The sequence below is a fragment of the Chiloscyllium plagiosum genome, unplaced genomic scaffold, assembly GCF_037043375.1.
Source record: "Chiloscyllium plagiosum isolate Xiang-an unplaced genomic scaffold, Cpla_swu_hap1 HiC_scaffold_17, whole genome shotgun sequence".
NCBI lineage: Eukaryota > Metazoa > Chordata > Chondrichthyes > Orectolobiformes > Hemiscylliidae > Chiloscyllium > Chiloscyllium plagiosum.
In genome coordinates this window covers 45,807,763-45,831,400 of record NW_028270155.1, presented here as the reverse complement: position 1 = coordinate 45,831,400, position 23,638 = coordinate 45,807,763, and the positions used below count along the sequence as shown (strand labels likewise).

The following is a 23,638-nucleotide window of genomic DNA, read 5'->3' as shown; positions in this document are numbered from 1 at the left end:
TGGTGTGGGTGTCCCAGAGATGTTCTCTGAAATCGGGAGCAACGGATAGAGTAAATGATGTGTGGAAGTGCAGATGAAACTTTTGACAGATGTGGAAAGCTCCTTTGGGGCCTTGGATGGAGGTGAGGGTGGAGATATGGGCACAGGTTTTGCAATTCCTGTGGTATCAGTGGAAGGTGCTGGGAGGGGAGGGTGGGTTGTTGGGGGGCTTGGACCTAACGAGGTAATCGCGGAGGGAACCTTCTTTACGCAAAGCAGATAGTTTGGGGAGGGAAATATATCTGTGGTGGTGGGGTCTGTTTGTAGGTGACAGAAATGACAGAGGATGATGCAATGTGTAGCGAGTTTGGTGGGGTGGAAGGTGAGAACCAGGGGGTTCTTCGTTGCGGTTGAAGGGGTGGGGTTCGAGGGTGGAGGTGCACTGCACGGCATCTTCAACCACATGGTAGGAGAAATTACGGCCTTTAAAGAAGGAGGCTATCTGGTGTGTTCTGTGGTGGAACTGGTCCTCCTGGAGCAAGTTCAGCGGAGACTGAGGAATTGGGAATAAGGGATAGCATTTTTACAGGAGGTAGGGTGGGAGTAAATGTAATCCAGGTAGCTGAGAGAATCGGTAGGTTTATAGTAAATGGCAGTGTTAATATGGTCACCATTGATGGAGATGGAGAGGTCCAGGAAGGGGAGGGAGGTGTCGGAGATGATTCAGGTCAATTTAAGGTCGGGGTGAAATGTGTTGGTGAAGTTGATGAATTTGTTCAACTTCTTCGCAGGAGCACAAGGTGGCGCCACTGCAGTCATCGATGTTGCGGAAGAAAGACTGGGGAATGGTGCCGGTGTAAATGTGGAAGGTGGACTGTTCCACATAGCCGACAAAGAGACAGGCATAGCTGGGGCCCATGCGGGTGCCCCTGAATACCCCTTTCATTTGGTGTGAGTGGGAGGAGTCGAAGGCGAAATTGTTGAGGGCAAGGAACAGTTCATCTTCTGCCATCTCCGCTCTGAACTTACGTTTTCAGTCAAGACTCCCACCCACCTCCCAAGGACCCCTTTGTCCACCTCCAACTCACCCCATCCACCTGGACACCCCATACTGGTCTGTTACCCACCCTCGACCTCTTCATTTCCAACTGCCGCCGGGACATTGACCGTCTCAACCTGTCTACCCCTCTCACCCACTCCAACTTACCACCCTCACAATGTACAACTCTCCACTCCCGCTGCTCCAACCCCAACCTCACCATCAAGCCAGCAGACAAGGAGGGGTGCAGTGGTAGTTTGGCGTACTGACTTCGATATCACTAAATCCAGGCACCAAATTGAAGACACCTCCTCCTACTGCCCCCTCGACCATGACCTTAACCCCCCCCGATGATCAAACCATCGTCTCCCAGATCATACACAACCTCATCACCTCAGGAGATCTCCTACCCACTGCTCCCAACCTCATAGTCCGGGAACCCCGCACTGCCCAATTCCACCTCCTACCCAAGATCCACAAGCCTGACTCTCCTGGCCGACCTATCATCCCAGCCTGCTCCTGCAGCTCCAAATTCATCTCCACATACCTCAATTCTGTCCTTTCTCACGCAGTCCAGGAACTCCCCACATACATTTGGGACACCACCCATGCCCTCCACTACCTCCAAGACTTGCGTTTCCCTGGCTCCCAATGCCTCATCCTCACCATGGACATCCAGTCTCTGTACACCTCCATCTGCCATGATCAGAGCCTCCAAGCCCTCCACTTCTCCTGACATCCCCCCCCCCAGTACCTTCCACTGACACTCATTTGTTTGGCTGAACTGGTCCTCACCCCAAACAATTTCTCATTTGAATCCTCCCACTTCCTTCAGGCGAAAGGGGTAACCGTGGGCACCCACATGGGCTCCAGCTATGCCTGTCTCTTTGTCGGTTACGTAGAACAGTCCATCTTCTGCAGTTACACTGGCACCACTCCACACCTCTTCCTCTGCTGCATTGATGACTGCACTGGCGCCACCTCGTGCTCCCACAAGGAGGTTGAACAGTTCATCAACTTCACCAACATCTTCCACCTGGACCATCTCACACACCTCTCGCCCCTTCCTGGACCTCTCCATTTCCATCAACGGTGACCGACTGAACACTGATATTTTCTGCAAACCCACCGTCTCCCACAGCTACCTGCATTACACCTCCTCCCACCCTGCCTCCTTTAAAAATGCTATCCTTTATTCCCAATTCCTCTGCCTCCACTGCATCTGCTCCCAGGAGGACCAGCTCCACCCAAAGCACACCAAACGGCTCCTTCTTTAAAGACCGTAATTTCCACTTCCACGTGGTTGATGATGCCCTCCAGCGCATCTCATCCACTTCCTGCACCTCAGCCTTCGAACACCACCCCTCCAACCGCAACAAGTACAGAACCCCCCCTCACTCCCGGTTCTCACCTTCCACCCATCAACTTCCATATACATTGCATCATCCTCCGTCATTTCTGCCACCCACAAACAGACTCCACCACCACAAATATATTTCCATTCCCAGCCCTATCATCTTTCCCTCCACGACTATCTCGTCAGCTGCACACCTTCAGAAATGAGATAACGAGAATTCAGAGAAAGTATATTCCTGTCAGGGTGAAAGGAAAGGCTGGTAGGTATAGGGAATGTTGGATGACTAAAGAAATTGAGGGTTTGGTTAAGAAAAAGAAGGAAGCATATGTAAGGTATAGACAGGATAGATCGAGCGAATCCTTAGAAGAGTATAAAGGCAGTAGGAGTATACTTAAGAGGGAAATCAGGAGGGCAAAACAGGGACATGAGATAGCTTTGGCAAATAGAGTTAAGGAGAATCCAAAGAGTTTTTACAAATACATTAAGGACAAAGGGTTAACTATGGAGAGAATAGGGCCCCTCAAATATCAACAAGGCGGTCTTTGTGTGGAGCTGCAGAAGATGAGAAAGATACTAAACAAGTATTTTGCATCAGTATTTACTGTGGAAAAGGATATGGAAGATATAGAAAGTAGTGAAATAGATGGTGACACCTTGCAAAATGTCCAGATTACAGAGGAGGAAGTGCTGGATGTCTTGAAATGCATAAAGGTAGATAAATCCCCAGGACCTGATCAGGTGTACCATAGAACTCTGTGGGAAGCCAGAGAAGTGATTGCTGGCCCTCTTGCTGAGATAGTAACAGGAGAGGTACTGGAAGACTGGAGGTTGGCTAACGTAGTGCCACTCTTTAAGAAGGGTAGTAAGGACAAGCCAGGCAACTATAGACCAGTGAGCCTGACGGGGGTGATGGGCAAGTTGTTGGAGGGAATCCTGAAGGACAGGCTGTACATGTATTTGGAAAGGCAAGGACTGATTAGGGATAGTCAACATGGCTTTATGCATGGGAAATCATGTCTCACAAACTTGATTGAGTTTTTTGAAGAAGTAGCAAAGAGGATTGATGAGGGCAAAGCGGTAGATGTGATCTATATGGACTTCAGTAAGGCATTCGACAAGGTTCCCCATGGGAGACTGGTTAGCAAGGTTAGGTCTCTCGGACGAAAGGGAGAACTAGCCATTTGGATACAGAACTGGCTTAAAGGTAGAAGACAGAGAGTGGTGGTGGAGGGTTGTTTTTCAGACTGGAGGTTTGTGACCAGTGGAGTGCCACAAGGATTGGTGCTGGATCCTCTACTTTTTGTCATTTATATAAATGATTTGGATGTGAGTGTAATAGGCATAGTTAGTAAATTTCCAGATAACACCAAAATTGGAAGTGTAGTGGACAGTGAGGGAGTTTACCTCACATTACAACAGGATCTTGATCAGATGGACCATTGGGCCAAGAAGTGGCAGATGCAGTTTAATTCAGATAAATGCGAGGTGCTGTATTTTGGGAAAGCAAATCTTAGCAGGACCTATACACTTAATGGTTAGGCCTAGAGAGTGTTGCTGAACAAAGAGACCTTGGAGTGCAGGTTCATATTTCCTTGAAAGTGGAGTTGCAGGTAGATAGGATTGTGAAGAAGGCTTTGGTATGATTTCTTTTATTGGTCAGAGTATTGAATACAGGAGTTGGGAGGTCATGTTGCGGCTGTACAGGACATTGGTTAGGCCACTGTTGAAATATTGCGTGCAATTCTGGTTTCTTTCCTATCGGAAAGATGTTGTGAAACATGAAAGGGTTTAGTGGGCGGCACAGTGGCAAAGTGGTTAGCACTGCTGCCTCACAGCGCCAGAGACCCGGGTTCAATTCCCGCCTCAGGCGACTGACTGTGTGGAGTTTGCACGTTCTCCCTGTGTATGCGTGGGTTTCCTCCGGGTGCTCTGGTTTCCTCCCACAGTCCAAAGATGTGCAGGTCAGGTGAATTGGCTATGCTAAATTGCCCGTAGTGTTAGGTAAGGTGTAAATGTAAGGGTATGGGTGGGTTGCGCTTTGGCGGGGCAATGTGGATTTGTTGAGCCAAAGGGCCTGTTTCCACACTAAGTAATCTAATCTAATCTAATCTAAAAGATTTACAAGGATGTTGCCAGGGTTGGAGGATTTGAGCAATAGGGAGAGGCTGAACAGGCTGGGGTGTTTTCCCTGGAGCGTCGGAGGCTGAGGGGTGACCTTAGAGGCTTACAAAATTATGAGCGGCATTGAAAGAATAAATAGACAAAGTATTTTCCATGGGGTGGGAGAGTCCAGAACTAGAGGACACAAGTTTAGGGTGAGAGGGGAAAGATATAAAAGAGACCAAAGGAGCAACTTTTTCACACAGAGTGGTATGTGTATAGAATGAGATGCCAGAGGATGTGATGGATGCTGGTACAATTGCAACATTTAAGAGGCATTTGGATGGGTATATGAATAGGAAGGGTTTGGAGGGATATGGGCCGAATGCTGGCGGGTGGGACTAGATTGGGTTGGGATATCTGGTCGGCATGGACGGGTTGAACCGAAGGGTCGGTTTCCGTGTTGTACATCTCTCTGCCTCTTGACTCTATAACCCACCCTCCTCTCCTGGCACCTTCTCCTGCCACTGCAGGAATTGCCCACACCTCCCCCTTCTCCTCTGTCCAAGGCCCCAAGAGAGCCTTCCATATCCATTAAAGTTTCACCTGCACTTCCACATGTTATTTACTCTATCCCTTACTCCCAATGCGATCTCCTCTACATTGGGGAGATTGGATGCCTACTCGCAAAGAGTTTCAAAGAACCAACCCCATTGCCCTGTGGCTGAATACTTCAACTCCCCCTCCTACTCTGCCGCGGACACGCAGGTCCTTGGCCTCCTCTATCGCCACTCCCTAACCACCCAACGCCTGGAGGAAGAACACCTCATCTTCTGCCTTGGGACCCTTCAGCCCCATGGCATCAATGTGGATTTCACCAGTTTCCTCATTTCCCCTCCCTCCACCTTACTCCAGTTCCAACCCTCCAGCTCAGCACCATCCTCATGACCTGTCCCATCTGTCCATCTTCCTTCCCTTCACTCCACTACAACCAATCACCTTTACCGCCACCTGCTCCTCAGATGCTGCCTGACTTGCTGTGCTTTTCCAGCACCACACTTTTGACTCATTCAGTCATGGCTGATAGGTTTCCCTACCCCATTCTCCTGCTCTCTCCCCATAATCCTTGAACTCCTTACTAATCAAGAACTTATCTATATTTTGGTCTTAAATACATTCTGAGGAGGCCATCATACCCTTTTGTAGCAAAGAGTTCCACAGATTTACCATTTGAGTGGGAATTTCCTCAGCTACTCTGTTATAAAGGTCTATCCCTTCACTCTGAAGTTGTGCCCTTGGGTTCTAGTCTCTCTTTTAGTGGGCACACCTTCTCCACATCCACTCTATCCAGATCTCTCAATTTTAATGAGGTTTCATCCCACACCCCCATCCTTCTAAACTGAGTATAGATCCAAAGACCTCAACTTCTCCTTGTATGACAAGCCCTTCATCCCTGGGATCATTCACTTCAACCTCTAGTGGACCCACTCCAATTCCAGCATGACCTTCCATAAATGCAGAGCCAAAACTGCTGACAGCATTCCAAATGCGGTCTGACCAGAGCCTGATAGCAGTATATGAGTTTTGGTAGGTGCTGAAGTCCTTTGGTGCCTTGCCAAGCAAATGTACTTAATTTCGGGTTCTGCCGTACTCACAATAAGCAATTTGACCAAGGTAGGTATGATAACTCCTGTTTATATCTTTACCCAGCATTCGTGTTCATTTTTTTGGGAAGATGTACAGGAATTCAGTTTGATAGCCTCACCGTATTAGGAGTAGAAAGCTCTCTTTTTTTTTTTATTAAAGAGATTTGATTGTTAAACTATCTTGAACACACTGCCAGCTTAAATAGCAAATATACTTCATGATACAAATTAGATAAAAATTTAATTAAACATCTGGGTTGCTGTAATTTCCACCATTGGGGAACTTTCCACATTAAAGATTGCCTTTGCCTGTTGTTCACTGTGTAGAAAACTGGATTAATGTTTTCACGCCCTTTCTTCATATAAACCAATGAGATATTAGAATGATTCATAACCACAAGGACAGGATCCCACCTACAGAGGTAGACATCTTTACATCGTCACAGCGAGGAGTGAATGCCTAGTGGTATAATCACTCGATTGTAAATCCAGAGACCCAGGTAACATTCAAGGGACTTGAATGTGATTCAAATTCAATAAAAACCTGAAACTAGGAGTCTAATGATGACCATGAATCCCTTGTCAAGAAAAACTCCATCTGATTCCCTAATGCCCTTTAGGGAAGGGAACTGCTGTCATTGCTGGGGGCCTTAAGGCACATGCCATCCAGACCAGGTAATGTGGTTGATATTTTGCTGCCCTCATCTTACAAATGAACAGAACATAAAATGTTACAGCACAGTATAGGCCCTCAATGTTGCACCAACCTGTGAAAATAACAGAACAGTATAAGTTGGATGGGCATCAGATTATTATCCATAAGAATGTCAAATGCCCTTAATGTCAGCAAGTCTACTACAGTTGCAAGTAGGCTGTTCCATGCCCCTAGTACTCAGTGAAGAAACTACCCCTAATATCTGTCCTAAATCTATGGGCTCTCATGTCCACCCTATCTAATCCTCTGATTATCTTATCAATAATAAAAAAAGGTTTCTTCTGTAGAATGGGAGAGGAGGGGATGCACTGTGGTGGAAGCTGACGATCAACCCAGCATTCAAATTTTGGTGTTCAATCACTTGATCAACCTCAAACGGGTCAATTTCAAACTTACAACTGAAACTTGTCATGTCCCAACTCTAGATCAATGTCTGTGCTTTCTTTTCAAGCAAACACTTCACCCCACTCTTAACAACTGACTCTAAACTTACCATTACAGGAGCCAGGAACAGCAACCCAGTGGAAGAGATGGGAACTACAGAGTTGCCAGAGCTTGAACCAGTGGTTAGCATCAATGAGGATCCGATTGCAATTGTTACATGAAAATGTCAGATTATTGAGTAGGAAAATGTCTCATCTCATAATATAATCAGTCAAAAATGGCAAACAATTTTATATGAAATTTTGTACTGTAAAGTGTGTAAAATAAATGTGGGAATTTTTTTAAAATGTTGGTTAAGTATTACTTATAATCTGCTATGTTGCACATGGTTACCAATGAGCATTTGCAGAGAGAATAGCCAAAATCAAGAAACCATTGGTCCACAAGGATAAAATGGGTTAAACAAGTGGATAGAAATTTGGCGAATGAAGAAGTTATATAACATGGGAAAATGTGAACTTGTCCATTATAGAAAAGCAGTACAGTAGAACCTCGATTATCTAAATGAGACTGGTGGGGAATATTTTGTTTGGATAATCGATCTGATCATTAACTGGCACTCAAATCACTTGTTTTCGAACATTTCTCAGTTATCTGGCAATGCACGCCATAGTGCAGTTTAACTGATAACTGAATGCTGAGTTGCCTAATGCCGTTTTTAATGGGACCTGAAGATCTTGTTCGGATAATCGAGATTGTACTGTATTTCATTTACATGAAGAGAGACTACAGAGGGATTTGGGAGTCACAAGATCAACAGCTCTTTGCATGCACCTCCAGGAGATGGACTGCAGCAATTCAAGAAAGTGGCTCATCACCACTTTAAGAGCAGCTGGATGATAAATGTTAGCCTAACCAGTGACATCCATATCCTAATGAATTAAAACATCTTCACGTATCCTAGTGTTACTAGCAGAGTAGGTGACAACCTTGTAAATCCAAAGTACTGGCCATCTTTCCCTAAACCCCTCCACTTCTTCCTCTAAGACAGTCCTTAAAATCCATCTCCTTAGCTGTCTGCCATACAATTTTTCTTTGTAGTTTGCAGTCAAATCTTTTTTAATATGTTCAAGTCACCACCATGTCATTCAATGTTCTATTCTTTACACAGAATTCAGAAGTCAATCAGGAGGGAAAAAAAAATTAAATTTCTGCAAGACACAAATAACAGAGAATTTGCACTCTGAAATAATTTATTATACCCTATTTGGTTCAATTTTCAAGAAACAAAAACCTTTTTGTTGCATTACTTCAATCGCATTCAGAAATGTGCATTCCATCAGCTATAAGCAACCTATATTATGGCATAACTTAATGAAGGTTTCCCTTTTTTATACCAATTGTAGAAAAGTATTAACCAATCTATAAAGTATTGTTCTCTACCCCTAAAGAAAACAGTGCATATTTTGCTATTTCTCTTTAATTCTCAACTCATTAAATACATCAGCTCAGTTGAGATTTCTGTTCACACAAAATTGTGATTTATTATCCTGTATTTTAACACCATCTTAAGAAACTATGCAAAATTCTACAATTTACAAAATAAGTGCTTATCAGTTTAAAGTTCTTCCTCAACAATTTTTTAAAAATCCATATCTCAGCCACAAAAGTAGATTGTACCAGACTTGTTGAATGCTAGTACATTGCACCAGTAAACTTAAAACAGCAGGATTGTACAGTAATTTGGAATCATGCAGTTTTTTTTTAAACCTATGACTCCACTCTAAGTTGAATGATTACATTAAAAAAAGGGCATTAACTGCAGAAAAAGATCACATTATTAAAATCAAGAATATTGTTTCAGTCATGAAACATTTTTAGATACCGATATTGGTTAAGAAATTACACAGTAATTGAGTGAGAGTAACTTTGCACTGACGTCAAAAGTCAGTGGAGAGTTACTAGAATAGCTCGTTATTTGTGAACATTGGATTACATTTTCCATTAAAACATGACGTCAATTTATGGCGCAGCATGGTAATGAAAATTTGATTTATAACAATATAGGTTAACCAAATCTCTGGTGACTTTTAGTGCTATGGCTGGCACCATAGTCATTGGTAAACAAGTTTTGAGGAATTAAGCAGAGCTTTGAATTTTGTACTAATAAGAACTGCAGAATCCACTAATTGTGACAGCACAGTTTACACCAGTAAAAATTCTTAAAACTGCTTGGTGACCACAAATGAGTAGATTTTTATGAAATAACAATTGTGCTAATCAGTCAGGTACAATCCTGTTGACAACGCATTTGTTCAGTTCAAAATCCAAGTAGTATACAAATGTTTTCTCATTACTAGTGACACTTATGATTTTACAGACTATCTATTTCTGAGCACAATAGTGAAATTATATTCAAGCTCAAAACATATACATTAAAAAGAACTATTGCTACAACATACAAAATTTGAATGGTACAGTATATAATTTCATTGTTTACTCCTTGTACTATAAGTTATGATACCAGGTACATGGAAATGTTTCTTTTCCCCAAATAGTAACAGCACACAATTCACAACTGTACAGACATAAAGAACTTATTTTAAATAAAATCCCACTATCATAATCCCAGTTTCATAGTTGCAAATTATAACCTCTTACTGCTACTTTATTTTGTATTACGCCAGACATGTATTGGCAAGCAATCTTGTAACTATACTGGAAATATTCTTGATGTGGCTGCTGTTGTAACTGCATAAATTGTTTGTTTTGGATTTAGTGCGACTTTGTGGCATCAGTGCACAAAAAGTAAGTCTGTAGGTCACCTTTGCCTTTCACACTGATAATTCCTCGAGATTCACAAGAATACCCCAGTCGTCGCAAAACATTGCAGGTTTCTTCTGTCACCTAAAATCATAAATTACATAAAATTTATTAATCAATCAGATTATTGAATATAATGAAGATTTTATACTTCTAGGAATGGCAGAGGTGGGCTTGCCTGAGTTGACTGTCAGTGGGACCGCCGCATAAAATACTGCCTAAAATTTCCAAAATAAATTGCAATCTCAAGTTATTAAATCAAGACTTTTTTTTAAAATGGATTTTATATATTTCACAATGAGCTGAACAAACGTCAAATTCTAGCTCAATCACTAATGTAAATTTTACTTCTTGATGTTTGGAATATAATGAAAGACTTCATGGGTATTGGGAGAAGTTAAGTCATTTTATTGACAATCAAACAGTGTTTAGGTTTTATACACAATGCTCTTTAAAAGATCTCAAAAGGAAACCAGGTCACTTTTACCTGGATTTTGCCGAGTTCACCAGTGCTTTCCATTCTGCTAGCAACATTAACAGCATTTCCCCATATGTCATACTGGGGCTTCTGGGCTCCAATGACACCAGCAATCACGGGTCCGTGGTTGATGCCTGCAGAGAACAAAATGGACACTAAGTGAACAACAAAGTCATTCAATTTGCTTTTATATTGGAATCTGTAAGAAGATTATTTTTAGTTAGTGTCAGAGATGTACAGCACAGAAACAGGCCCGTCTATGCTGACCAGATATCCCAGCCCAATCTAGTCCCATTTGCCAGCACTTGCCCCACATCCCTCTAAACCCTTCCTATCCATATACCCATCCAGATGCCTTTTAAATGCTTTAATTATACCAGCCTCCACCACTTCCTCTGGTAGTTCATTCCATACACGCACCACCCTTTGTGTGAAAACGTTGCCACTTCGGTCCCTTTTATATCTTTCCCCGCTCACCCTAAAACCATGTCCACTAGTTCCGGACTCCCCAGCCCCCCTCCGCTCCAGGTAAACGGCATTGTCTATTTATCCTATCCATGCCCTTCATGATTTTATAAACTTCTATAAAGTCACCCCTCAGCCTCCAACACTCCAGGGAAAACAGTCCCAGCCTATTCAGCCTCTTCCTAGAGGTCAAATCCTCCAATCCTAGTAACATCCTTGTAAATCTTTTCTGAATCCTTTCAAGTTTCACAACATCCTTCCAACATTGAGACGACCAGAATTGCACACACTATTCCAAAAGTGGCCTAACCAATATCCTGTATAGCCACAGCACGACCTCCCAAACTCCTATACCCCCAATGCTCTGACCAATAAAGGAAAGCATACCAAAACACCTTCTTCACTATCCTATCTACCTGCGACTCTACTTTTAAGGAACTATGAACCTGCATGATAAGGTCTCTGTTCAGCAACGCTCCTGAGGACCTTAGCATTAAGTGTATAAGTGCTGCGTAGATTTGCTTTCCCAAAATGCAGCACCTCGCATTTATCTGAATTAAACTCCATTTGCCACTTCTCAGCCCTTTGGCCCATCTGATCAAGATCCCATTGTACTCCAATGTAACCTTCTTTGCTGTCCACTACACCTCCACTTTTGATGTCATCTGCAAACTTACTAACTATACCTATTACACTCCCATCCAAATTGTTTATATAAATGATGAATAGTAGTGGACCCAGCACCGATCCTTGTGGCACTCCACTGGTCACAGACCTCCAGTCTGATAAACGGTCCTTCACCATCACTCTGTCTTCTATCTTTGAGCTAGTTCTGTGTCCAAATGGCTAGTTCTCACTGTATTCAATGAGATCTAACCTTGCTAACCAGCCTCCCATTGGGAACCTTGTCAAACACCTTCATGAAGTCGATATAGATTACATCTACTGCTCTGCCCTCAATCAATCATCTTTGTTACTTCTTCAAAAAACTCAATCAAGTTCATAAGACATGATTTCCCATGCACAAAGCCATGCTGACTATCTCGAAGTCCTTGTCTTTTCAAATACATGTACACCCTGTGCCTCAGGATTCCCTTCAACAACTTGTCCACCACTGGTGTCAAGCTCACCGGTCTATAGTTCCCTGGATTTTCCTTACCACCTTTCTTAAATAGTGGCACCACATTAGCCAACCTCCAGTCTTCTGGCACCTCACTTGTGACTATCGATGAGACAAATATCTCAGTTAAAGGCCCAATAATCACTTCTCTAGCTTCCCACAGAATTCTGGCTTACACTTGATCAGGTCCTGCGGGTTTATCCACCTTTATGCATTTTAAGACATCCAGCACTCCTCTTCTGTAACATGGACATTTTTCAAGATGTCACCATCTATTTCCCCACATTCTATATCTTCCATGTCATTCTCCATCGTAAACATTGATGCAAAATACTCTTTTAGTGTGTTCCCCATCTCCTGTGGCTCCACACATAGGCCACCTTGCTGATCTTTGAGGGGCCCTATTCTTTCCCTAGTTACCCTTTTGTCTTTAACATTTTCATAAAATCCCTTTGGATTCTCCTTTTTTATTGTAAACATATTTATTAGCAAAATAACTTCTTGAATTTACAAAAATACAAAGTTTTTGAAAATATAACAAATACCAGTATAATTTTAACAAATGCAAATTACAATACAACTACTGTTTAACTTACCCTATAATACAAAACAAAACCAAACACTGTGCAAAACAACACCAATAAATAAGTGATAAATAAAACAACAAAGGAAAACACAAGAACACAAAACACACACACCTGTATTAACATCAGGACTCCTCCCTCCAGAACCCAGGGCTCAGCAAACCTAACCATTCTGGTTAAACGAATGCCCTAGTTAAGACAGCAGACAGATCTATGTCCAAATAACCCAAAAAGGGCTGCCATGTCTTATAGAATAGGCCTGTTGTGCGGTGCACCATGTTTGTGAAAAATATCCAAACGAGATGGGCGGGCACTACGTTCGGATAATTGATTATTCAGTTAATTGATTTCATCTGGGGCTCGCAGTTTTCTGTGAAGTCTGCTTCCCGTTCAGGAAACTAGGCAGCAGCACACCGCATGCGAGCACCCGCCTGTCCTTACAATACCCCATCCCCTTGCTCGCCTCCCCCCTCCCCCGTACCTCGGCCCGCTCTCCAACCCCATCCCCCCACCCGTCCTCCAAGTCCATCCATCCCCACCCCACCCTTGGATGCCCAGGTTCCTCTGCCTCTTTTTAACTTCATCGAAGGACTTCCTCTTACGAATTAAAGCAGCTGAAAAATCCTGGAAAAACATGGATTTTTCCCCTTGTGCAACAGTGCCTGTGGATCTTTCCCCAGTAATCTGGAAGCTTCTTGCACTCTTTGCTTGTCCCTGTATGTGAGGAAGTGCACTGGGACCAGGCAAGGATGCTATACCGGCCCAGACCTGTGCACTGCGACCCGATAGGTCCTTTCAATCTGCAAGGAGAAAGTGAGGACTGCAGATGCTGGAGATCAGAGCTGAAAATGTGTTGCTGGAAAAACGCAGCAGGTCAGGGAGCATCCAAGGAGCAGGAGAATCGACGTTTCGGGCATGAGCCCTTCCTTTCAATCTGCAGCCTGCTGGACTTGATTTGAAGGCCCAGGAACTGTGGCAGTCAGTTTTCAAAGAAGCTGACTGGCTGCCCACTTTATTTCACCCTCCGGGCACCCGCCAATCTGAAGATTCGTCCTCCAACCTCGATTTTCGAGGTCATCGACCTGATCTCACAATGCCCGCACTTCCTGCTCCAGTACCTGAATCCATCCGGACAAAGATTCAATCGCCACTTCCAAGGTGCAACTATCCACCTCTTCATCTGCTCCCCAAGGCCCTGAAGCTCCTGTCATGTTGCTGCAGCATGGACGCGATGAGGTTGGACCAGGGCATGGATCTCCTTGATCGCAGCCTCAACTTTTGTGGTAAGTCTCGCCATCTCCACCACCAATTCCTGAGAGTCCGTCAGGTCCCCTGGTGGTTCAGGGGAGGCTGCTGTGGCAATCTCTGGTGTGCCCGGTGCTGCAGACAAGTGTTCTCCTTGCTGCTGTTTGCTTGCTCCTTTTCCTTTTGGTATCCTTCCCACTCCAAATTGTCAATGAATATGTTTTCAAGTTTTTAAATTAATAACTCCTCCATATACGTTGGCCAGGGATGGTTAAGAAAACACCAATATGCCTTGGCTGTTAGGCAGAGCCATCCCACCAGTTCTACTGAATCACTGCCATCTTTGAGAGTCCCCTTGGATTGTCCTTAAATCTATTTGCCAAAGCCCTACCTCATGTCCCCTTTCTGCCCTCCTGATTTCCCCGGTAAGTATATTCCTACTGGCTTCATACTCTAACGATTCACTCGCTTTCTCCTGTCTATACCCGACATATGCTTCCTTGTTTTTCTTAAACAAAACCTCAATTTCTCTAGTCATCCAGCTTTCCCTACACATATCAGCCTTTCCTTTCACCCTAACAGGAGTATCTGTTGCTGGACTCTATCTCATTTTTGAAGGCTTCCCATTTTCCTCCTGTCCCTTTACCTGTGAATATCTGCCCCCAATCAGTTTTTGGGAGTCCTTGCCTAATACCATCAAAATTAGCCTTCCTCCAATTTAGAACTTCAACTTTTAGATCTGGTCTATCCTTTTCCATCACTATTTTAAAACTAATAGAATTATGGTTGCTGGCCCCAAAGTGCTCCCCCACTGACACCTCAGTCACCTGCCCTGCCTTATTTCCTAAGAGTAGGTCAGGTTTTGCACCTTCTGTAGTAGGTACATCCACATACTGAATCAGAAAACTTTCTTGCACACACTTAACAAATTCCTCTCCATTTCCTCTCCTTAATACTATGGCAGTCCCAGTCTATGTTTGGAAAGTTAAAATCCCTTACCATAACCACCCTATTATTCTTACAGATAACTAAAATCTCCTTACAAATTTGTTTCTCAATTTCCCACTGACTATTCATACAATCCCAATAAGGTGGTCATCCCTTTCTTATTTCTCAGCTCTACCCAAATAACTTCCCTGTATGTATTCATAGGAATATTTTTCCAATGTACAGTAGTAATGCTATTCTTTAGCAAAAACGCCACTCCCCCTCCTCTCTTTCCTCCCTTTTTATCCTTCCTGTGGCATTTGTATCCTGGAACTTTAAGCTGCCAGTCCTGCCCATCCCTGAGCCATGTTTCTGTAATTGCTTTGATATCCCAGCCCCATGTTCCTAACCATTCCGAGTTCTGCCTTCCCTGTTAGGCCTCTTGCATTGAAGTAAATGCAGTTTAATTTATCAATCCTACCTTGTTCTCTGCTTTGTTCCTGCCCTGACTGTTTAACTCACTCCTTTTCCCAACCGTACCAGTCTCCGACTGATCTCTTTCCTCACTATCTCCCTGGGTCCCACCCACTACCTTAATAGTTTAAATCATTCCGAGCTACTCCAGCAAATCTCCCTGCCAGTATATTAGTCCCCTTCCAATTCAGGTGCAATCCATCCTTCTTGTACAGGTCACTTCTACCCTGAAGAGATTCCAATGATCCAAAAATGTGAATCCTTCTCCCATACACAAGTTCTTCAGCCATGCATTCATCTGCTCTATCCTCCTATTCCTACCCCCACTAGCTCATAGCACCAGGAGTAATCCAGATATTACTCCCTCTAAGACCTTTTTAAATTCCTGCCTAACTTCCTATATTCTCCCTTCAGAATCTCATCCCTTTTCCCTTCCTAGTTCCAACGTGTACAATGACCTCCTGCTGGTCCCTCTCCCCTTTGAGAGCATTCTGCACCCTCTCTAAGATATCCTTGATTCTGACACCAGGGAGGTAACACACCATTCTGATTCTCTCTCACTAGACTGCATCTGACGAGAGAGTTCCCTAACACAAACAATCGCTTGGAATCGGACGTACCCTTTATTGCATTAAAGCCAGTCCTGATACCAGAAACTTGGCTGTTTGTGCTACATCCCCCGAGAGTCTTTCAGCCCCTCCATTTTCCAAAACAGCATACTTGTTTGAGATGGGGATAGCCACAGGAGACTTCTACCCTACTTGCCATCCTGTCCTACCTTTCCTAGAATTACCCATCTGCTTGTCTGTATCTGCGGCTTTTCTTCCTTCGGATAACTACCATCCATCATACCCCTGAGCTCCTGTAAATTCCTCAATTCCTCTAACTGACGGTCCAAGCGATCTGATAGGATTTGTAACCAGAGACACTTCCTGTAGGTATAATAATTAGTAACATGAAAATGCTTCCTAAACTCCCACATCCGATAGGAAGAACACATCACTCTACTAAAGGCCATCTTTGCTCCTTCAGAATCTACAGAAAATAGCACCGCCTTTTTGCTCTTTAAAAAAAAAGTGCTCCAGGCCAACTTATACTTACGGTTTATATTTATAAAATTTAATCAAGACACAGATCTCAATAAAACATATAATCAAGATAGAACCCACTCTACTCACTACTGTAGACTTACAGCAAGGTTACACGTTAAAAGCTATGCACTTATCTGTTCCTGTGCTGTAAGCTCTCCTGCACACGTTTCGCCAAGATCAGCTGTGAATTTCGCGGTTTGTTAATTTTTTTCTAGATGCCCTCCGATATGGGTAATTATTATGGACAATGGAATATAACAGGGCGGCATGGTGGCTCAGTGGTTAGCACTGCTGCCTCACAGCACCAGGGAACCCAGATTCAATTCCAGCCTCAGGCAACTATATGGAATTTGTGCATTCTCCCCTGCATGGGTTTCCTCCCACAGTCCAAAGATGTGCAGGCCAGGTGGATTAGCCATGGGAAATATAGTGTTAGGAGATAGGGTAGGGGCTTGGGTCTGGGTGGGATGCTGTCCAGAGGGTTAGTGTGAACTCGATGGGTCAACTGGCCTGCTTCCACATTGTAAGAATTCTATGATAATCATATAGCTCTCCTAAGACTTTCAAATTTCCACAATGGGGAATGAACAGTTGAATTATACTGTTATTGGTAAAATTATTTTAGTTTTGGAAAACAATGAATATGTATTTTATTTACATAAAAACATCAGCTTTTGTTTAAACTGCCTCTAAAGGCAGTGATTTGCAAGTCTTTCTGGAACTAAACGTATTTAGTAAGTGCAGCTAAGTAAGAGTTTGTAATTCTGCCAGAATTATAGAAACTAACTTACCAACCCGCAGTTTAAAATTATTGAAAGAATGTCTGTTGATGCCGTCCAGTTTACTCATTAATGCAGTGGCAAACTCCACCATGATGCCAATGTGAGTACAAGGCTTTTCACTATCCTGACACAGCAATAAAACAAATGCAATATTTAAATCAAGTGCACTATATGTAAAAATGTTAAAATTTAACCACAGAACATCACAGCTCAGAGATAAGAAATACCTGTAATAAAGGTCACATTACAAATTATCATACTACGACCTAGTACATGTTCCCAGCATTGCATACAAATATAAAATGTTTAGATAAAATATTTCTTATGGAATCAACAGGGTCTGCTCATCTTAGTTTCTACAATTAGGATTCATTGAATCAAGTAAGTCAGCTTATTCTGAATTGAGACAGAAAACGACTAATGGAAATAAAAGCAAAAAATGCTGGGAATGTGCATCAAGTGCTGATGAACCAACAACATTTTTAGATTTTGTTTAAATTCCCAACAATCCTTTCCTTTTTTCTGAACAATTAGCACTGAAGTAATTTTGAGTAACTTAATGAGTCAGTATTTTAATCACAGAAGCAGATGAGCTGAATGGTGCAGATTTCATTCTGGGGAGTGGGGGGTGGCGGTGGGATAGAGTCAGGCCTGTCACGCCTGACACAGATGGCTACAGAATCTTCCAACTGCCAAGATGGGCTGATTAGAGGCCCAGTTATGTTGTTATTTTGGCTCGTTATATTGTTCCTTACTCCTAGATTAGAGTGGTGCTGGAAAAGCACAGCAGGTCAGGCAGCATCTGACGAGCAGGAAAATCGACATTTCGGGCAAAAGCCCTTCATCAGGAATGAGGCAGGAAGCCTCCAGGGTGGAGAGATAATAGGGGGGGGGGGGGGGTAAAGGTAGCCAAGGAAGGTGGAGTGAATAATGGAAAGGAGGATTGGCAGGTAAGAAGGTCATGAGGATGGTGCTGAGCTGGAAGTTTGGAACTGGGTAAGTTGGGGGGGGGGGGGGGAATGAGGAATCTGGTGAAGTCCACATTGATACCCTGGGGTTGTAATGTTCCAAGGCAGAAGATGAGGTGTTCTTCCTCCAGGCGTTGGGTGGTGAGGGAACAGCGGTGGAGGAGGCCCAGGACCTCCATGTCCTCAGCAGAGTGGGAGGGGGAGTTGAAATGTTCAGCCACAGGGTGGTGGAGTCGATTGGTGCGGGTGTCCCGGAGATGTTCCCTAAAGCGTTCTGCGAGAAGGCATCCAGTCTCCCCAATGTAAAGGAGGGCATCGGGAGCACCGGGTACAATAAATGACACTGGTGATGTGTAGATGAAACTTTGGATGTGGAAGGCTCCTTTGGGGCCTTGGATGGAGGTATGGGTACAAGTTTTGCAATTCCTATGGTGGCAGGGGAAGGTGCCAGGACGGGAGGGTGGTTGTTGAGGGGTGTGGACCTGGCCAGGTAGTCATGGAGGGAACGGTCTTTGAGGAAAGGGGTGGGGAGGGAAATATATCCCTGGTGGTGGTGTCCGTTTGGAGGTGGCGGAAATGTTGGTGGATGATGCGGTTTATGCGAAGGTTGGTAGGGTGGAAGGTGAGGACCGGGGGTTCTGTCCTTGTTGCGGTTTGTGGGGTGGGGTTCGAAGGCGGAGGTGCGGTACGTGGATGAGATGCGTTGGAGGGCATCTGTGTTTTTCCAGCACCACTCTAATCTAGACTCTGATTTCCAACATCTGCAGTCCTCACTTTTGCCTGTCCTTTACTGCTATGCTACTCCAATCACCACCAATGGACCTTTATAGCTCCAATGACAAATTAACGACAGGGAAGTGGCAGATGAGTGTACCATCGCTGGACTGTGATCAAGGTAACATTCTGGGAACCTGGGTTCAAATTTGATGGTGAAATTTGAATTGAATAAAAATCTGTAATTAAGAGTCAGATGGTGACCATGAACCCACTTTTGGAAAAACTCATCTGGTTCACTAATGACCTCTGCCATCCTTATCTGGTCTGGCCTACACTTATCTAACCTCTCTGGACAATTAGGGATGGGTAATAAATGTTGGCCTGGCCAGGGGTGCCCCATCCAATAAATTTTAAAAAGGCCCAATGAATCCGCACTCATCTTCTATCTCCCACATACCAACCAAAAATAGTGAGTAAGTTAGAGTCATAGAGGTATACGGCACAGAAACAGGCCGCTCAGCCCAACTCATCAATGCTGACCAGGTTTCCTAAACTGCCAGGTTTCCTAAACTATCAGCTCCAGAGAGGGCAACTTCCTCCCCAGTGAGGGGCAGATGTCTGACTCCTCATAACCTCAGCTCACTTACAGCAAGTTAAAAACAAAGAGCATAATTCTTTCTGGTCTACCAGGTCACCGCTGACTTTCCTTACACCAAACCAGGTATTAATTTTTAGCCTGTTAACATTTAGAACAGATTATTTTTACATGCTTACAGTCAAAAGCAACAGACTTTCCTTTTCAAAAGTTAAGGGGGAGGGGATTTAAATAATTCAATAGTTTTTCAGCTCTACATATACTATCCATCCTTCTGGAGGACGTTTTACTCCACCAATTAAAGGAGTGGAATAGATCTTGCAGGTTGAGACTGAATGAAAATTGGATCTTTTCATCTCTGCACTGAATGTAACTGGATCAGGTAATTCATAAATCATAGCTGTGCATGTCACGTTCTCCCATTTTGAAAGGTCCACACAGTTTCCCATACTCTGCAAAAATGTGACCCATAGTGCTCATACGGAAATCATCTCAGTTTAAAAAAAACACATAGCATACATTGTTTGAAAACTACAGAAGGTGCTTAGGCACAATCTGCACGTGAAGTACGATTTTATGAGAACTATGATGTGGAGGTGCTGTATTGGACTGGGGTTGGGAAGGTCAAAAGTCGCATGACACCAGATTTATTTGAAATCACAAGCTTTCAGAGCGCTGCACCTTTGTCAGGTGAAGTGAAGAGAGCACTAGGCACAGACTTTATAATCAGAGAGATCCAAAGATCATACAAATGGTGTGAGTGGAATGTCGACAAGTCAAATAATAGGTTTCTGCTGGAGATCAAGAGTGTTAGGTAGTGTGAGTAAAGTGTCAACAGCTGAATAACAAGTGGAGGGATGAACTACAACCGATTAATTGAGGCAGAGAAATAATTACAAAACATTCCGTACCCATGAAGACGGCCTCAACCATGATCTTGGGTTCATGTCACGCTATATGTGACCCCACAATACTGTTCTATAATCTTCCTTACTGTCCTGTTTTGATACCATGACCTTGATAGTTTGTTATAATCTACCTTAATTAGTTTGTAGAGTTTTGCATTACTTGTTACTTTGGTTAGACCTTCAGCATGTAAATCTTAGCATGTAAACCTAGTATGTTACTCCAATCTTTTGGTTGATCTCCAGCACCACTTTATTTTGACATTTTTGTAATTATCTCAATGCCTCAATAAATTGGATTATAAGTCATCCCTTCAATTGCTATTCAGCTGTTGACACTTTACTCACACCGCCTGACTCTCTTGATCACCTGCAGAGACCTATTATTCGGCCTGTCAACAATCCACTCACAACACATGTATGATCTTTTGATCTCTCTGCTTATAAAGTCTGTGCCTGGGTGCTCTCTTCACTTCACCTGATAAAGAAGCAGTGCTGTGAAAGCTTGACAGAACAAACTAGGCATTTTTGTTTGTTAAAGTATAAATTAACATAAAAACAATAGGTTAAATGATCATCACATTAACGTTGCTTTTTCTGAAGGGGAAGTGATGTAAACAAAATGTGTTAAATGGACACAAATAAACAAGGACACAAAATAAAACTTCCTGGAGCCAAATTATATTGGCAAATTACTGTTATTGTCTGTCATAGTCTTAATTCCAATGACAAGTCTAACCAAAGCTCAGATCGAATTGATTAGATAGTGAAAGCTGAACTGTACCATGATGAACTGTTCACAGTTTTTTTTTCAATTACTGGAATAGCATTTCATTAAATTAAAGTATTGATACAAAAACAAATTCTTCAAGTTTTGATATAACAGCACTTTTGTCCCCCAAGTATAATTACAGTTTTAAAAATAAACCAAATCACCAAGTAACTCAAGAATGAAAACAAATTGTTTACATTTATTGTAGGGTTTCAAGAGAAAAAGGCTGTGCACATGATGTCAGGGCTATGTGGGCTTACCTGCTTATTTTCCTGGCCAATGGTAAGACCTGCAGCAGCCATATAGGTGCTCCCAATAGTTTTTATCTTTTCAACACTACTAAACTTTGGTTTTGACAAAAGCTGTAAAAGAAATGCAGCAAATTTACAAAAAATGTTTTCTGCATAGCGTACACAAAACGTGTAAGCTACAATAACAATCTTGCCAAAATAATTTACCTCATCAAAGTCCGCTATGATTTCATTTAACAATCTCAGGCACTCAAGTCCCTCCTTGTTTACATCGCATTCTGTGTAAAATTCTTTGAAATCCGGAATTGATGCAAACATGATACACACGCAGTCATAAGACTGATGGTACAAATCCTACACAAGAAAAGTTTCCACAAATCAACATTAAACATGTTTACAGAATGTTTAATACATATAGCTCTGTACACTATAATTTAGAATAGATGTCCCCAGGTTTCCTCTCTTTCTCCTCCTTTTCTCATGAATTCATGCTGAGTTGTAGCAGTGTGGCATTCAGTTACCTTCCGGCAACTCACTCATGTGTCATTCTTCAAGTGTAGATCCAAACATTGCACTAATCTATTCAAGCACTAGGAAAATCTTTATTTCAAGTGATACACTCTATTTAGCAACATTGCCAACACCAAAACCATACAGATAAAATAAATTTCCTTTCATCTGTCTGGAGCATTGTGATCCTGTTAGGGATCATCAATGTTTAAACAAGAAATCTGAACATGCAGCAATTACTCAACAGAACCACACAAGATTACATACATTTAAACAAAAGCAAATGTTATTAGATATAAACTGAAATTAAACAAGAATCACATGCTTAAAACTATAGCTGTATGCTATAAACGGGGAACTAACTAACTAACTAAACCCAGTTCTCCTTTTTACTTCCTCTTAAGCACTGGCTTATGTTACAAGATTTTAATGGGTTTGTCATAGCCTTCAAAATTCATTGGCATTTTCCACAGAATTCCAGCTATTCATTCATGGCTAAGAGTCGCTGAGGGTTCTTCCATTAGCTTTTTTGGTCAATGGGAGCCTGTAACTTTTCTTTACAGACACGAGTGATTGTGAATGCCTCATTCCCTGCTCAGATTGTCAGCAATCACCCAACTACCTTTCTACAAACTGACTCTCTTGACTGCTTTCTGCCAAAGGCACGGTTATGTCCACAGTATGCTTCTTCCACTACATGCAAGCTTGCCTGTTTCTCCATGAGGAAATACAAACCCACACTGGGCCCATCCATATTCTATGTAGTGAATGAAGAAGTTTAGTATTTCTTTGTCTGAAATGCAAGCCCAATTGAACACAATCTCCTGTCAGCTCTCAATCTGGTAACATGCAGCCTTAAGCCTGTTCACCAAACCAAACCACCTGCTTCTGTTAGCAAACCTAGACAGATAAATAAAACTGAAGAATAGTTTAACCAAGGCTCCACTATCTCAATGGAAATGTGGTATATTTTGATCCAAATAGAAATTGAAATAAATTATTTTACTCTCAACACAACTCTTTAATTCTATAACCTATGTGAACAAGTTGTATTGCCAATGGAGTTTCATGACCTGCCTCTCCCAGAACTGCTGGCCCTATTCAGGGATTCTCTTGTTTGCAACCACTGTTTACTTAACTAGATGGCATATCAACATTCATAGGACTCTCATTGATGATCCCAACATGGGCCAAGCTGTCCCTCTTCTTTCTGTACTTTATAAGCTGCTGAAGTGCGATAAGCCTGCCATCAAGTTCTGATGGAAGATTCTGTGAAATGCTGGTGATCGTGCATAGTACAATATGGTTTCACTACATAAACCCGGTGTAATACCCAGACCTGGCTTTGGAATCTGCAGTGCCGAATTTCCTTGCTCATTTCAAGGTGAAGATTCAATTAGATCTGTGAGAAACTGTGTGTCCTTTCCAACAATTTTCATTGACATATTTTGCAACTTAACTTTCCAAATGTTAGCCTTCCCTCTGTTTGCACATTTAATCTGCCTAGACTGTCTAGAGAGTTTCCTCCAATCTCGAATGTACTTCTTCAATATCTTGAGTTCTCTAGCTGCTGCACAACTACTTTTGTTTACTCTGTAAACTCAATGAATGTGACTGCGTTTTCACTGTTTCTTCTTGACACCATGTTTCCATACTGAAGGATGGGGTTGGCAGGAACACGGACGGCACTATTGAGCTGGTAACAACTGTG

At 42.7% G+C, this 23,638-nt stretch overlaps 2 protein-coding genes across 8 annotated transcripts in view; one reads left to right on the top strand and one right to left on the bottom strand.

The window, feature by feature from the left end:
* brd7 (bromodomain containing 7) overlaps positions 1-7,901 on the top strand; it is a 56,019-nt gene extending 48,118 nt beyond the window's left edge. The window contains exon 17 of one of the 2 annotated variants that reach the window (XM_043706954.2): positions 7,338-7,901. In XM_043706954.2, coding sequence (XP_043562889.2) covers positions 7,338-7,441 — 104 coding nt within the window. In that variant the 3' untranslated portion in view covers positions 7,442-7,901. The remainder of the gene's footprint in view (positions 1-7,337) is intronic. The other variant, XM_043706956.2, reaches the window with a different exon arrangement.
* A 554-nt stretch (positions 7,902-8,455) lies between these two features.
* Positions 8,456-23,638, bottom strand: part of adcy7 (adenylate cyclase 7) — a 187,934-nt gene continuing 172,751 nt past the window's right edge. For all 6 annotated transcript variants that reach the window (XM_043706949.2, XM_087995890.1, XM_087995891.1 and 3 more), the window contains 5 exons: positions 21,625-21,771; positions 21,427-21,528; positions 17,219-17,333; positions 10,531-10,655; positions 8,456-10,127 (listed from right to left, as the gene is read on the bottom strand). In XM_043706949.2, the coding sequence (XP_043562884.2) occupies positions 9,996-10,127; positions 10,531-10,655; positions 17,219-17,333; positions 21,427-21,528; positions 21,625-21,771 (621 nt within the window). In that variant the 3' untranslated portion in view covers positions 8,456-9,995. The remainder of the gene's footprint in view (positions 10,128-10,530; positions 10,656-17,218; positions 17,334-21,426; positions 21,529-21,624; positions 21,772-23,638) is intronic.